At 48.5% G+C, this 16,037-nt stretch overlaps 1 protein-coding gene across 3 annotated transcripts in view; it reads left to right on the top strand.

Annotated features, from left to right (window-relative positions):
* The window catches only part of GRIK4 (glutamate ionotropic receptor kainate type subunit 4), a 425,772-nt gene extending 409,993 nt beyond the window's left edge, over nt 1-15,779 (top strand). For all 3 annotated transcript variants that reach the window (XM_053900360.1, XM_053900361.1, XM_053900359.1), the window contains 2 exons: nt 10,876-10,994; nt 14,981-15,779. In XM_053900360.1, the coding sequence (XP_053756335.1) occupies nt 10,876-10,994; nt 14,981-15,337 (476 nt within the window). In that variant the 3' untranslated portion in view covers nt 15,338-15,779. The remainder of the gene's footprint in view (nt 1-10,875; nt 10,995-14,980) is intronic.
* Nucleotides 15,780-16,037: the final 258 nt, after the last annotated feature.

Genomic DNA, 16,037 nt, shown 5'->3' with positions numbered 1-16,037 from the left:
CAGCATGATCATCTGACATCAGTATTTGATGAAAGGATGAGCAATGAATGAATGAATGAATATGAATAAATGAATATGAGTGAATATGAGTGAATGAATGAATGGGTGGGCAATCATCTCATGGACCTCCAGACTGGTACCACTTCCTATGTCTGTTGGCTCCCAAACAGGAACCTTGACACCCCAGGTGTCGGCGTAGAAAGTGTTCACATAGCCCCCACTGCATCCAGCACACATCGTAAACCACAGCACATCAGGCACTGTGCTAGGCTCTGAGATTATGAAAAGGAGTAAGACATGGCCCTGTCCTCAAGAGGTTTGAAACCTAGAGAGAGGCACAGATGATCACTCTAATGGTTGCACTGTAGGAATGCTTTATGAGAACTATAAAAAAAAAAAAAAAGTGTTTATGAAGCCCAGGGGAGGAAGTGATTAATTCTGAGCAATGGTCAGGGAAGGCTTTAGGGACATTTGGCCTGAACCTTGCAGCCTCTATCAGGAGTCACTGCTTTCGGAATGTTGTAGAGCACAGTCACCACACTCAGAAGTTGGTTTTGATAAGTAAGATGGGGTTGGAGTTAAGAGAGCATTGAAAACTAGATAAAGGCATTTGGACTGCAAACCAGCATGTCCCAGGATTTTCCATGGAAGGAACTGGTAGCAGCAGAGACTGAACATAATACCCCGGGGGGCTGGGGCCATAGTCTAAAACGGCTCACCATGCTTGGAATATCCTGAGTCCTGTGTTTTATCCTAAAAACATACAGGAATTCTGCAACTTACAACAAAACATAGGCACGTTTATTTAATGTAAAAATGCTTTTTGTACCTCAACTCTGAGTGAAATTAGCGTTCCAGGACGATGCCCCATCAACATCCTGAGCATTGCTTATGATAGCACACTGGACTGGGTTTGAGAGTGTTAGTTACAGATCTCAGAGGTGCTGGGGTAAGATGTGGCATGATGAAAGCAGGTGCTGTGGGGTGGAATTCTGAGCTCTCGGTGGCATACATGGTCTCAGGGGACAGTCATTGCCTCAGGAGGAAGAAATAATCAACTTACTGACTTTAAGTTTCAACAGTTCTTGCAACTCAGCAGAGACACTGTTCTTGGAAGTCAAGGTTTTTGATTTGCCAGAAGAATATTTTGCCATACAGAAGGCTAATAACTAAAGGAAGCTTGGCATGAAGTTAGAGAGTGGAAAAATAATAGAAAACCCAGGCCACCCAGTCTGCACACCAGACAGAAAACACCCTGGCCGGGACAGGGAGCTTCTGAGCAGGAAAAGGATATTTTAGAATCGGGAGGTTCCCTGAGAGGGAGCCTTGTGCCCTGCTGGGACACAAGACAGTAGTAGATGGAACTAGTTGGGGATTCTAAGAGGTAAAGAGACTTTTGCTTACTTCTGGAGTTTGGAAAGCCCCAGAAATATGTGTCGTGCCATGGTGAGGAAGGGACATGAGGGATGGGACATGGGGACCTAGGGCAGGGAGGGTCCTGTGGCAGGGTTGCATTTTCCTAGGCTCCAAAGATACTAGAAATCTAAGTGGAATCCTGCGTTAAGACCAGATACCTAACCCACCCCCATGGCACATCACCTCCTTATCCTCGGACCTGAAATATATCTGGGGTGAAGCAGGAACAGAAACAACACTGCCTTTAGCTAAATTTAAACCTGAAATGACTGAGAAATCTACATTTGTGGCAATCAGGTGGAAATGGGGGCTTGAGGTAGACATTCGGTAACTTAGAGGAAACTTACGTTAGAATTTTTGCCGAGGGACTAGCTTTGGAAATCCTTCCCCAGGCCACAGAGGTTGAGGAGGACCAATCTGACAGCAGAGTTCAGGAGGGCTGGAAGGGAGGCAGACAGGGAGATCGGGCTCCCAGGGAAGGTAGGACATAGTGACAGGAGGCTCCCAGCTGCACTTGGGGACCAAATGTTCTCTGGCACAGAGAAGAGAATGGAACAGATGAAAAGGAAAAATAAATAGCACAAGTCCTCCTGCCCGGGTCCCAAATGCCCCAGAAGATGCTAGGGTTTTATCAACTGGCCGGGGTTAACTTGCTTCTGTGCCGCCGTCCTTTGGAAGAAAAGGATGTGAGCTGTATTAATACGCAGTCTTGTCCAAAGGGTGCTGTCTGGGAGACGCGGTGCAAATCATCATAAGAGCTGGGGCTTCGGCTCCCTTCCCAGCCACGGCAGCTAGTGCCCATTTAATGCAGCGGCCCCATTTCTGCCATGGCTGAAGCCCAGACAAACGTTACTCAGTGAGGCGACAAAGGCTTCCTAAGCCAAGCGAAAGTCCGTGTGACCTCCTCCAAGCCAAGCAAGAAGCACCAGCCTGGAACGGAAGGCACCATTGCATTGCTTGGCCTCTCTCTGGCAAATTAGCCATCAGACTTATGGAATATAAGCTACTGCTCAACGGAGCCCCTCCTGCGGCAGAAGAACAGGACCGGTGTAACCCGAAGGATCTCTTCCTTTAAGTCTTTAAGTGGCTGCCCGGAGTGGAGCCACGGGAACATTTTTTTTTTTTCCCCTTGTGTCTCAGACTGAACAAAGGGCAGTCGCTTTAATTTGCTTTCCAGAGTAGCTCGTAGGTGATCTTTCTTTTCGTGATGTGAGTCAGTGGGCTCTCACGTGTGCCTAAGGGAAGGGGGAGAACGTAGAGCACGCAGACAGGGATGGCAATGAAGTGAACTGTGAAGAAGGTCCTTTTTGCAGAGACTTCTGAAGCTGACCGTGGCTGTAGGCACTTTGCTTTCAAGTACAGACGGTCCCTGACTTACGATGGTTTGGCAGTGTTTCGATTTTACGATGGTGCCTAAGCTATACACGTTTTAATGTACCGCGTGCTTGGAAGTTTGAATTTGGATCTTTTCCCAGGCTAGCGATATACAGGGTGATTCCTCTCCTGTGACGCTGGACAGCAGCTCCCTGTCACCCCAAGATCACCCCGGTCAGCAGTCGATACACCGACCACCCGCCGGTGCCCGTTCAGTCGTTCTAGTTTTCGCTTTGGTCAGCGCTTTGTTACAAAACAGGCTTTGTGTGAGATGATGTTGCCCAACCATAGGCTAACGTCCTGAGCCCGTCTCAGGTAGGCTACGCTAAGCCATCCCGTTGGGTAGGTTAGGTGTATTAAATGCACTTTCCACTTAACGATACTTTCAACTTACAATGGGTTTTTACCGGGGACGTGATGCCGTCGTTAAGTCGAGGACGATCTGCCGAAGGTAGCAGGCAGCGTGCAGTAGCTGATGAAATTCGTCTCTACTTTATCATCCTATTAAAATGCGAGCAATTTCAAAGAAAAGGATCTGGTGCTACCCTGCTTCGAATCCAATATTACAGTTCAAACATCGCTGCCAAATTTCGGAGAAGAACCCTAACATTGGGATGGAGCCACTGCTCCTGAGTCTTTTTGCCAGGCCTCCCTTGGCTCTGGTGGCAACCACAACATTACCCCTTCGCTTTATCTCCCCAATTTCTTTCCCTGCCTATGGCTCAGTGACCATCTGCCTTCGTCTGCAGCTGAAAAATGAAATGGAGCGTGTGGAAGGCTACGTGGGAATTTACAAAAAGCAGCAGGCTTCATTCCAAGCTCTTGCATTTTCTTCTGCCTTTTCTTTTCAGCAACACTTGTTTATTCTCTCACTCCGCCCCTATAAAAAGAAATCCCGTTAGCCACTCACAGAATGCCGGCACCCCAATTCAAGGGGATTGGGTTACTGAAGGCTTTGCAGAACAATTGTCAGACAAAAAGGTAGTCGGTAAATTCCAAGGAAATTAAATACCTTTATCTTGAAAAACACAGGCTCACAATTGGGCTTCAAAGGAACATAAATACACCACCAGGCTGTGAAAATCAGGGTCCCCTTTCAAGGATGGAAAAGAGGCCAGTGGTATTGACTCACAAAATCCTTAGAGAGCAGGAAGTTTGCTGTCTGGCACAGTGGGAATGAAAGTGTGAGACATCTCAGCAAGAGGAGGGTAAGGGGTGGATGGGGGATGGAACCTGGGGCTGTTATCCTCTCTCTCTCTTCTCAGGGGGCCCAGCCTGATTATCCCGGTTCTCTGGTTTCTCTGGAGAGAGCCAAGACGGGAAATCTGAATATGGGAGTTTAGATAGTGTCTCAGAGAGATGCTCGCAGAGGAAGCCTCTCCCTCATCCAATCAGATTGATTGCTGAGAGACGGAGAAACTCCCGGGGGGTGCCAGAAAGCACGATCAGGAACAGAGGTAGACGGTGGTCCAGTGTGTCTGCATCAGAGGAGGTCAGCCACTCCGAAGGCTGCAGCCCAACTTTGGATACTGAGCCAAGGTTAGGTCGATAAAGCGTCGATTCAAACATTCGATGTAACATTGTCAAGGAGAGCAGGGAATTTTATAAGCGGAACTAATAGGACCCTCTTTCTGGTCACGCGAGGTTGGGGGAGGGGTCCCAGGAATGAATTCAGTCATCAAAGTGTCAGGGTGAGTTCTGTATCCCCTCTCCCTGTAGCATCAGGAACGCTCGTTCCAGGGAGAGGCAGTGTGGGCTGGGGGTAAGGACTCAGGCTCTGGCTTCAGTTTGGATCTGACACTTCGTACTGGCCACAGGACCACGGACAAGTTAGCTGACTCCAGTACCTCACTTGCCTTGTCGGAAAAATGGACGTAAACACAGTGCCAATTTCACAGGGCAACTGTTAGGATGAAATTAGAATGTTTAGCCTGGTAACCTTGCTCATAGTAAACAGTCATGAAGGTCGGCCCTATTTTTATAAAGAACACTATCTGGGTAGTCAGATTTATGTAGATTTCACACCTCTGCCCTGAAAACGTGGGCAACTTAGCTTAAGTTCCTTGAATTCCTGTTTCTTTAACTGGAAAATGCCGACAGTGAGCCTTCTTCACAGCGTTTTTAATGATAATTGAATGAGATAGCACATGTTTTTAAAACCGAGGCGCTCGCGCTCATATTTTGATAAATTGTAAAGTGCCTCCCCCAGGCTTATGTTTTGATAAATTGCAAAATTTATCAGATGCCTCTGCCATCCCTCTTCTATCTCGTGTCCATTCGCCTGCTCTCCTTCCATCACTGTCTCCAGACTCAGCCAGTTCTAGTCAATGAATGTCACAGTAAGAGTAAGTGGGATGCCTACGGTCTCACAGTCCTCAGTCGTGCAAACCTGACGAATTGTTCTGTGTTCTCTGGGAAGGTCACAGAGGTCAGCTCCCACACGGACTCGCGAAGTTGCTATTTACGATCAATAAGTCCGTGGAGATGAGACCACGGAAGCTATTTGCATGGATGTAGGTGAAGGTGATTCTGAAATAGAAAGTGCTGGAAAGTCCTATTGGTCAAGGAATTCATGGTCTCGTCAAGCGTTTTCAGTGTGGAACTTTGCACAGCACTTCTGCACACAGCGGAGGGCTCAGGTCAGGGAGGTTTCTCAAGAAAGGTATGTTGACTGTTGTTCAAGAGTAATTATACTCTCCCTTGCTGGGATGCTGATGCTAGTCTCTTGTGTACCTACCTCCGTGGCTCTTGTGGCCTCTGCCTTCTTGCCTCCCAGGCTAGCCCTGCCCCTTCCTCGTTCAAAAGGAACTTCCCTGCATCTCCGTTGCAAATTTCCCCGGTGCCATCTGGAGGTATTAGAGGGTGTTAAGGCCTGAGACGCATGTGCCGCTGAATCCAAGAGGTGATTATTTCCGGGTCAGAGCTGATGGCAGAGCAGTTGGGTGGAGATTCCAGTCTTATCACCGGCAGTCCCTTCCAGGTTGCCATTTCCCTCTGTTAGTTCTAGAGACACGGAATGCTGTCTGTTGGCATTTGTCAACTGTAATTTGTATTTGTGGACAAGCTATGAGTGATGCCGGCATTAGGATTGAATCAACCAAGACTTTGCAGGGGGAGTTCGATTCTATGTCAGTGAATGCAGTCTCGTGGCTGGGGCATAGCTGAGGCTCCGAGACTTACGTGTCAAGAGAGGCTCTGTCTGAAAGCCATCTGTCTAGGTGGCGTCTGTGTGGGCCGTCTGAAGAAGGGAAGGGAGGGGTGATTGGCGGGCCGTCCCCTCGCAAGGGCCGGGGCGCCTGTGAGCACAACGAGGGCCTGTGGTCGGACTGGAGGGTGCCCATGCCAGCGTAGAGGCTGTGTGCTGCGGAAGGCATTTGACTTTAGCAGAGTGACTGATGACAGTGTTAAGTGGAACCACTGTGTTCTCCTAGAGCTCGCTGCCTGCTCCCGCTCCATCTGTTTCTCAACTCAGGCTCTGCCAGCAATCTATTCTTGCTTCCACTTTCCAGTAAGTTCCTAAAGGCACCGGTGGCATACAAGCCTCGCTCCTGGGTGGGGAGGCCGCTCAGCCAGGAATCGGCACTCTTGAGCCAACAGCCATGATTGACACGCTGGCCCTGAAACACGAGGAGCTGAGAAAGAAGGACCGTGGGGTGTTTTGGTGACTCGTGCTTTCTACCCGCATCCTGTTAAAACCTCAGCTCCTCCAAGAGGCTTTCCCTAATCTGATCAGACTTCTCCCCGCACAGATCACCTTTCTGTTTATAACCCTCCCCAGTTCCCTTGCACCTGCCTGGGACCCGGTACCATTGGTCCGCGTGGTAGGTTGACCGTCAGTGTTCAGTCCCACCTTGGCCAGCCACTCTGTGCAGTCTGGGCCTTCTGCCTCTGTGATCGGGCTGCGAGCACGCGACAAGGGCTGTCGCACTTTACTATTATTTCAAACTAAAATGAATTAGGAATGAATACATTTCACAGTATGGATCCAAAGCTTTTGATAACGCAGGATTCCACATATGAGATGTCTTTATCCTCTTGCTTTCTGTTCATTCTTTCTGCAGACATTTACTGGGCTCTTATTATGGGCCAGGCCCCATGATGGTGGAGTTACAGAGTTGATCCAGACCTGGATCATCCCCTTATGGAACTCACAGCCTAGCGGGAAATCCAGATTTGTCAGGTTAAACTAGGGTACTATTTTATGCAACGTTAGAATGATTCACGGTGCATTGTCAATGAAACACCAAAGCGGTATAACTCACAGAGCCAGGTAAGATGAGCTAAGTCTTGAAGGAAAGAGTAAGGTTAGCCTGGTGCGTGTCTGGGGGCTGGGGGGGGGGGTAGGCTCCAGGGAGAGGTGCCAGTGGGAGTAAAGGTACAGAAGGTAGGGTGCTGGGAACAGAATGCTGTGCTCTGGGAACTGGGAACAGTTACTAGAGATGTTATTGCGGTTGGATTTTAGCATCTTGGAAAGATCACTCAGGCAAACTTAGTGGAGGGTAGAGCTGAGTTATATGACTACAAGCAGGGAATCATTTTGGAGGCCTCATGCAACAGTCCCAGCAAGAAACAGTGGGAGCCTGAGCTAGGGAAGTACTAGCAGGGTAAGAAGTTGAAAAGCATGTAGGAGGTAAAATCACCAGGACTTGGTACGAGCCAGTGCGGGAAGGAGAGACAAGAGACCAAATTCAGGAAAATGGGAGAATGTGCCTCAGAGCAAGCGGAGGCACCGAGGAGGTTGCAAGACAGCGATGTCTTTATAAAAAGCCAAGAAGGGAGAGTGCTTGGCAATCCCAGGTGCCCCAAGAGGTCACTTAAGATCAGGACTGGAAAACTTCCAGTAGGTTCGAAACACACTGTTCGTTGGTGACCTTGGTAGGGGGCTGGTTTTGGTGATGCGAGACAAAATCACATGGGGTGATGAGTGAACAGGAAAAACAAAAAGTGAATTCAGAACAGAACCGCTTTCTTCTTCAGATACCCAGGGCCTAAAAGCTTTTCAAGAATCCAAAATTATGTTTGAGGTCTGAAAAAATGTATTAGCTCTAACACGCAAAAAGAAACGGCAAAATTAAATTAAGACATGTTTAATTAAATATCCCCAAAATGTAACATTGTTTCGACTTCATTAATTTTTAAATTTAATATTCATAAAAACTTCATTACATTTAGAGACAGTTTTTTTGCTTAGATTTTTTTTTTCTCATTTTGCAAACATTCCCTGGTATGCGCGATGATTGCTGAGAAATCACAGCCCATTAGAAATTAACTGTTGCCTGCTACTCAGCCACGTCACGAGCAAAATTTTTAAAACGCATTTAACAGGAGATGTGGGTGCATTTTCTTCTTCTGGCTTTTATGTGAGACGGGGCCTCCAAAGGTACGCGGTTTTAAGGGCTTGAAAATGTCTTAAAACAGTTCTGATATAGACAACTGTTTCAGAAAGCTTGGCCAGGGAAGGAAGGAGAGAGATGGAGTCGGAAGGGGAAGAAAGGCTCCTTATTTTTCTTTGGGGATTTTTCCTGTATCAGGCAGAACTATCGCAAAGTGATCAGAGAGTCTTCTATACCTCAGTGGTCGCTTGGGGACTCCGTTTACCTGAACAGGTGGATATCCTTGGGATCACTGTGGTCACCTTCCCCTTCACTGAGGCCCTCATCCGGCCTTCTCCACAGGGGCCAGCTGGAGGCTCTGGTTCATCCATGAGGCTCAGATGCACATCTGGACACCCGGCTCTCGCCACCCCTTAACCTGCTGCTGGAGCATGTGCCAGAACGCCCCAGCCAGGCCCCTCTGTGCCCTCTTTCTCAAGTGTCCCCCTGTGTCTGCCCCGTTCACCTGGATCCTCTTGTTCCCATGGTCAACAACTTTCTGCCCAAATGGTCCCAGTAACCTGGGGCTGGTGTTCAAAGGAACCCCAAGCATCTTCCTCCTGGAAAGTAGAAATCTACTCCAAACCCTCTATGCCTTCCCTTATAATTGAGTTTTTAACTACCCCGCTGTTTTTGATTATTCGAAATAGAGGATTCATATCTGCACTGGTTTCCAAAAGTCAACTGCATAGACCTGCAGACCAAAGTATAGGGTCCTTGCGATGCATTCATGGTGTAAGCCGTGGTAGCAAATTATCAGTGTGGGCGGGCACTGCACCCAGCCGGGCTGTTGTAAAAACAAAACAAAAAAAGCAACACTTGAGGCTTCGTGAGAGGAAAGCCAGGGAGTCTTGAAATGACTAGGTGGGGCTATTTTTCCAGCTTTCCAAGGTGCAGAAAGTAGTGTCGGATTTCTGCTCCTGAACTAGGCTCATTTCTTAGTGTTGCCTGAGGCTGGCTTTCCCTGACACTGACATAGCTCCCTATCCCCTCACCGATTAAACAAACACTCAAACATGCAAGCGTTCTAGACCAGCCCAGGGTGTAAGCTACCCTCCTGGCATTTTCCTGGATAAAAGATGCTTTTTGATTTATGAATGTGGCCCCTGGGGAATCAGGGTCTCCTGTGCTTATGACACTGCCCCTAAAGTTTGGGTTTCTCTGAGACCAAACAGAGCATCCAGTTACGTAGCTAAACACAGTGTTTGACACTGTGGAAATGAAACAACCTACAAATATTTACTGAGTACGTGCTGTATATCATGCTAGGCAGCGAGGAGGCGACTGGGAACTGCCTGACTTCAAGGAACTTAGTCATGTACCTTGCTTCTGAAAATACCAATCTGCACACTCGTTTTAGGCCTGGCTAGAAAAGAGTCACTGGTGAAATGTATTTTAAAATGCAGATTCCGGGGCTCCTGGGTGGCTCAGTCGGTTGAGTGTCTGGCTTCCGCTCAGGTCATGATCTTGCGGTTTGTGGGTTCAAGCCCCACGTTGGGCTCTGTGCTAACAGCTCAGAGCCTGGAACCTGCTTTGGATTCTGCAGCTCCCTTTCACTCTGCCCCTCCCCCACTCATGCTCACTCGCTCGCGCTCTCTCTCTCAAAAATGAGTAAAAACATTTAAAACATTTAAAATGCAGATTCCTAGGCCCCATCTTCAGAGACATGGATTCCATAGGTCTGGTGTAAGGACTAGAAATCTATATTTTGAACAAGCTTCCCAGGTGGTTCTGTTGGGTAGCCCAGTTTGACAAACACTGGTCTGGAGGGATTAAAAGTTTTACTGTCTAACTAACATGTTGACGCAGATAATGTAAACGGAATTTTTTCTACCGACAGTTCAGTTAAAACAACTGCTTTATATCCGATAAACCCAGTGTTATAGAGATTCACTAAATTTTTTATGAAACGTCTAGACTTTACAGGTATTTTGCTATCATGTCTCTGTAGGCTAAATCAAATTTTCACTAATCTGTTTTGTTTTCTTTTCATAAAAAAAAAACTTTTTAATGTTTTTTTAAAATTTTTTTTTAAATGTTTATTTTTGGGAGACAGAGTGTGGGTGGAGGAGGGGCAGAGAAAGAGAGGGAGACTGAGAATCAGAAGCAGGCTCCAGGCTCAGAGCTGTCAGCACAGAGCCTGACACGGGGCTCGAACTCAAAGACCATGAGATCATGACCTGAGCTGAAGTCTTGAGATGCCCAGGGCACACCCGTCATGTTTATTTATTTTTAAGAGAGAGAGAGAGAGAGCAGGAGCCGGGGAGGGTCAGAGAGCGAGAAGCAGACAGAGGATCCGAAGAGGGCTCTACACTGCCAGCCAGATGCAGGGCTCAAACTCACGAACCATGAGATCATGACCTGAGCTGAAGTCAGTCGCTTAACTGACTGAACCACCTAGGTGCCCCTCAATGACCCTTTTCTTAAAATGACCTTCCCCTCCCACCCCCAGATGGCTTTTTGAAGGCTTCTCTCTAGTCTCCTCTTTTTGCAACCAGATCCCTTCTCCCCTCTTTTACTTCATCAATGCCGCTCCTTTGTTTGTTTGTTTGTTTGTTTGTTTCAAAAGAATAACTCTATCAAGGAATATGTGTGTAAAGTATTTACACGACTCAAGTTCTGGCTATGTAAATGACCTTCAGCATCTTTGGTGGAATAATAATGTCTTCCAGCCCTCTTACGTTACCTTTCGTTTGTTCTCACTTTCTTACAGGACTGGGAATGGAGAATATTGGTGGAATCTTTGTGGTTCTTATTTGTGGCTTAATCGTGGCCATTTTTATGGCTATGTTGGAGTTTTTATGGACCCTCCGACACTCGGAAGCTACTGAGGTAAACCTTCAAAGGGGTACGACCTGGAGTGTTGGCAGACGGGCTCGGGCATGTACAAAAATCATTTTTTGAGACCCCATAAAAGGGTGGAGCGCCCACGAGACAGTGCAGGGGAAAGAATCTCAATCCTGAGGGCGAGAGATCTGGGTTCATGCTTTATCACTTACTAATGATGCAGCCACAGAAAGCACACTTAACCTCTGAGCTGCAGATTCTTTTCCGAAACGGCCAAAATACATATGGGATGAATGTTTTATGCACAACGAAGCCTTCTACAACTACAATTTAAGATGTAGTATGGCAGAGAAAAACAGGCAAACGTACCAGGCTGCCAGTGGAAACCGTTGACGTTAGTTCTTGGATCTTTAGGATGTTTTTCACTTCCCGGCAAAGGTGTTTAGAGATACCCCAATTTACGTGAGCCCAAGAATTACGTCTTTTTTCCCCCGGGGATTTTGAGTAACTTTAATTCCCGAACCTGTGGCTTCCCAACTGGGTTAATGTAGATTTCCCACAGACTGAAGGGTCTGGTTAGAAGGAAGAAGACTGTGTCCTTTTCTGCCTCAGAGAAGGGGCACAAATCCTTATGTGCTGATCGCATCATTCGGCTTTTAAAGTACAGTCGCTTCTCTCTCGGTTTCTCAACCCTGGATCTCCCTGAGCCTCCTGGCTTCACTGATGCTGGAGAAACAACTCCTAGCAGGACAGGGGTGTACGTGTGCCCGTCCATCAGTGGAGTCCAGCCTCAGGCGGGGGTGGGGGTGGGGGTGGGGGTGGGGGGAGGGCCGTCAGTACAGCACTGCCTGCCCGTCCTTTTACTTTTCTGTGCTCAGCCTCTTTCCCATACCCGCTAATACTTCCAGACCGTCACCCACTCTTCACATCTCTTGGCCCCTCCGTGCACAGAGGTTGATTTTATCTCCCATCTCCCCAGGAAATCAGGAGTGGGCAGCCCCAAGTTACAACTCCCGCTTAAAACTCTACCCACAGCTAAAACCACCCCTGCGGCCCACCGCAGATGCTCCCGGGCATCCCTCTCTCTCCCCCTTGATCCCATCTTTCCTTGGCTATTCTAGGGTCCTCCTCGTTCTCCCCTTTATTTTTGCTGCCTGCTGACTCCCCAAAATCTAAAATTATGCGCAAGTTTATCCTCTGTTTTAAAATAATAACAGGATGACTGTTGCTCTTGCGCTGTCTTTTCCCTCTGGCCGACCAAGGTGATCCGACTATCTCAGTCTCCATTTCCGGACCTCCCAGCCAGTCCTTAATGCAAGGCAGTCTGGCTCCTCCCCATCCCTGCACTGAAAGGTCATTGCTCAGAGGTCTAACCCCTCCCAGTGGGCAAAACCAGAGAACCCATTGGGCCTTATTGGACCTCAGTGTGCCCCTTGATGAAGTGGACAGTTCCTTCCAGGAGCTCTCTCCTCCCTTGCCTTTCCCGGCACCAAGCTTTGTTGGTTCCCCTCCTATCTCTCCCTCCAGCTTTCCTGGCTTTCTCTCTTTGTCCACTGCTAAAATGGTGGTGCTACTTACTTGGTAAGACTTAGTTCAACCTAAGTGTTCTTCTCCCTGTGAAGCTTTTTCTCGTGCCTTCTGCCCTGGATGAGAGGAGTTGATCATTTCTCCTCCTTTCCGTCACCACTATAACCTGTGCACGGAGCACTCCTACACTGTGTTGCAATTATTTTTGGATCTGCCTTCCTACTAAACACTGCCTGAAAGAAAGCACCGTGTCCTCTGTCTCTATATTTCCCCCCAAAGCACGGTGCTTGATACCTAATTGGCATCCAACAAATGAGTGTCTCGCCACATAAAATAGAGTAGGCAGGTGGTATTGTTTTAGCTGTTACAGTCATTATTAGAAGCACAGAGATGTTAAGGGGCTTGCCCAGAACCTCTGATATTTGGTAACAGTAGGAGGTCCAGAACCCAGGTCCTCATTCTTGATGCTGGCCGTATCCCATCAGGTGATACTACTTCTCTGTAGCTGCTTTAAGTAGAGGATCTGTGCACATTTGGTTCTCCCAAGAGTTCACCCATGGTCTGGATGTACCTTAAAAAATTCAGCGAGGACTTCCGAGAACCAAAATGAAGAGTAAAGTCTCCGTTAGCTATCTGGCCATGGTAGAACAACTGTCCTGTTGACAGAACCGGAAGATTGGAAGAAAGACCATGAAAGAGCGGGTTTCTTCTTCCATCAGAGTCCAGGAAAGCATCCCTTCCAGCACAGAGTAGAGAACTAAACTGAGCATACATGTGCTTTGGAGTAGGTGGGTTTAGGTTCAAAATCCGGGTCAGCCATCGATGAGTCAAGTAATTTTTCACAAGGTAAATAACTTCTCGGAGCCTCTGTTTCCACATCTGTGAAATGGGTATCATAGACGTAGCAGCGGGAGTAGTAGACGTAGAAGTGGTAGCAGCAGTAACACGGGCTTGTGATTCTTCACCCACAATTCTGAAGCCTAAAAAGCTTAGAAAGTGCCGAGTTCTGTTTATAAATTTGATGCAAAACGCATTTGGCGACAACATGCGAACCGGTGCGAGGCTAATGTTAGTATTTATGGTCTTTATCTCACTCGGTGTAAGGTACATAGGCTTTGCTGCATAAATAACTAATGTGCTTTTTCCAGTTTTATTGCCAAATAATTGACATACATCATTGTGTAAGTTTCAGGCATACGGGATAATGATTTGATTTCCACCTATTGTGAAATGATTACCACAATGGGTTCAGCTAACGTGTGTCATCTCACACAGATACAATAAGAAGAAAAGAAGGAAAAAAGGAAAACCAGTTTTCTCCTTATGATGAGAACTCTCAGACTTTACTCTCTTAACAACTTAAAAAAATTTTTTTTTTCTTGACGTTTGTTTATTATTGAGAGACAGAGAGAGACAAAGCATGAGCATGGGGTGGGGTGGGGGGGCGGCGCAGAGAGAGGAGGAGACACAGAATCCGAAGCAGGCTCCAGGCTCTGAGCTGTCAGCACAGAGCCGGACCCGGGGCTCGAACCCACAAACAGCGAGATCATGACCTGAGCCCAAGTCAGACGTTCAACCGACTGAGCCACCCAGGCGCCCCACTCTTAACAACTTTTAATGTGCTTGAATATATAGAGTCTGCCCTAGACCCCACGGGGTATGATGTGCAATATATTCTATGTATGCTTTATTACCTCTCTAAAATCTAAATCATTCTCTTTTTTTTTTAATGTTTATTTATTTGTTTTCAGCGGGGGATGGGCAGAGAGAAAGGAGAGAGAGAATCCCAAGTAGAATGCAACGTGGGGCTCAGTCCCACCAATTGTCAGATCATGACCTGAGCCGAAATCAAGCGTCAGTCGCTTAACCCACTGAGCCACCCAGGCGCCCCTAAAATCTAAAACGTTCCGAAACATAGATGGACCAAGGGTTTCCTATCAGGAGACTATGAACCTGGAGAGGTGGTGATTGTTGTTGCTTTTGTTACAGTGATTATCGTCTCCAGCTATACCCAGTTGATCAAAAGAATGAGTCTTTAGCTTGAGAACAGAGCGTTCCTGGAGACATGGCTTTTTTCAAATACTTGACAGACCTGCAGAAGAGGGGATATTCATTTATTAGGCTTCAAGTTACAAATTTAATTGGGATCGATGGATGACAATTTCACGCAGAGGGATTGTGAGCTCAGTAGAAGGAAGCACCATTTCACGGTCTATCTCCCAACATGGTGAGGACGTTATCTTTGGAGGCCTCCGAACAAAGACAGGACAACCAGCTGGCAGGGCTGTTGACCTCTAGGGTATGGAGGGCGTTGGAATGTTTAGTGGCAGGTGGAAGGAGGGGGTGGGTTGCAAGGCCTTCATGTTATCTTCATCCCTATGATCATGTGATTCTGAGACACGGGCCCCCCAGTCCCCCTCCTGCAGAGACACGCAGGGGACGCTCAAGAGACCCACAGGGGCTCTTTCTGAGAGGTTAGGCTGTGACCTCCTCCTTCCCTCCAGGTGTCCGTCTGCCAGGAGATGGTGACCGAGCTCCGCAGCATCATCCTGTGTCAGGACAGTGTCCACCCCCGCCGGCGGCGCGCTGGGGTGCCTCCGCCCCGGCCCCCCGGCCCCGAGGAGCGCCGGCCGCGGGGCACCGCCACGCTCAGCAACGGCAAGCTGTGCGGGGCCGGGGAGCCGGACCAGCTGGCGCAGAGACTGGCCCAGGAGGCCGCCCTGGTGGCCCGCGGCTGCACACACATCCGCGTCTGCCCCGAGTGCCGCAGGTTCCAGGGCCTGCGGGCGCGTCCGTCGCCTGCCCGCAGCGAGGAGAGCCTGGAGTGGGAAAAGACCACCAACAGCAGCGAGCCCGAGTAGCCTCGGGGGCCGCCGGACACGCGGAGGCCAGGTGGGGAGGCGGGAGGGCCGGGGGGCAGATGCTGCGCTCCGCAGGGAGCCCGGACTTGTACAGCGTCCACGCTTCTCTCCGGAGCCTGGATCCAGGAACTTGACACACAGAGCGGAGAGCCTGACGCCCCAGCCAGAGCCAGCGCCCTGGTCCGGGAGCTGGGTCCACCCAGAGACGTTGCACCCCGAGTGGCGAGGGGACGCCCGCCCTCCCGACCGCAAGGACCCACCTTCTCCCAGTGGGCCTTTCCCTCCCGCCAAAATTACAGAGTCTGGGGTGGGGGGCCTTGCCCAGACCTGTCCAATGAATTGGTGGAACCATCAGTGGAATTCTCCCCTAGGAAGGGGCCATTGTACCTTGGGTCTAGTTCTTACAGGAAAACAAACAAATTAAACTAAACAGGGAAGTTTTTCTTTTCTGGATTTGTATATTTTTGTTAATGCTCTCTTATTTTCCTTTTCTTTCCCCTCCCTTGCACCGCGCCCCCCCCCCCCCGCCCCCGCCTTTTCTTCTTTGTTGTCTTCTCCGTTCTATTCGTTTGTTTGGGATTTTTTTTGTTTTTGTTTTTGTTTTTGTTTTTGGAGGGGGAGGCTGGGTTAGGGAATGGAATTCTAAATAATCCCTGTTTCTTTTTCCTAAATTTTAGGATTTCGAGCGGCCAAGTGCGTC

This window comes from Panthera pardus, unplaced genomic scaffold, assembly GCF_024362965.1.
Source record: "Panthera pardus isolate Hobbes unplaced genomic scaffold, ASM2436296v1 HiC_scaffold_12, whole genome shotgun sequence".
NCBI classification, from domain to species: domain Eukaryota; kingdom Metazoa; phylum Chordata; class Mammalia; order Carnivora; family Felidae; genus Panthera; species Panthera pardus.
Note: the sequence above shows the minus strand (reverse complement) of the source record. Positions and strands in the feature narration are given on the sequence as shown.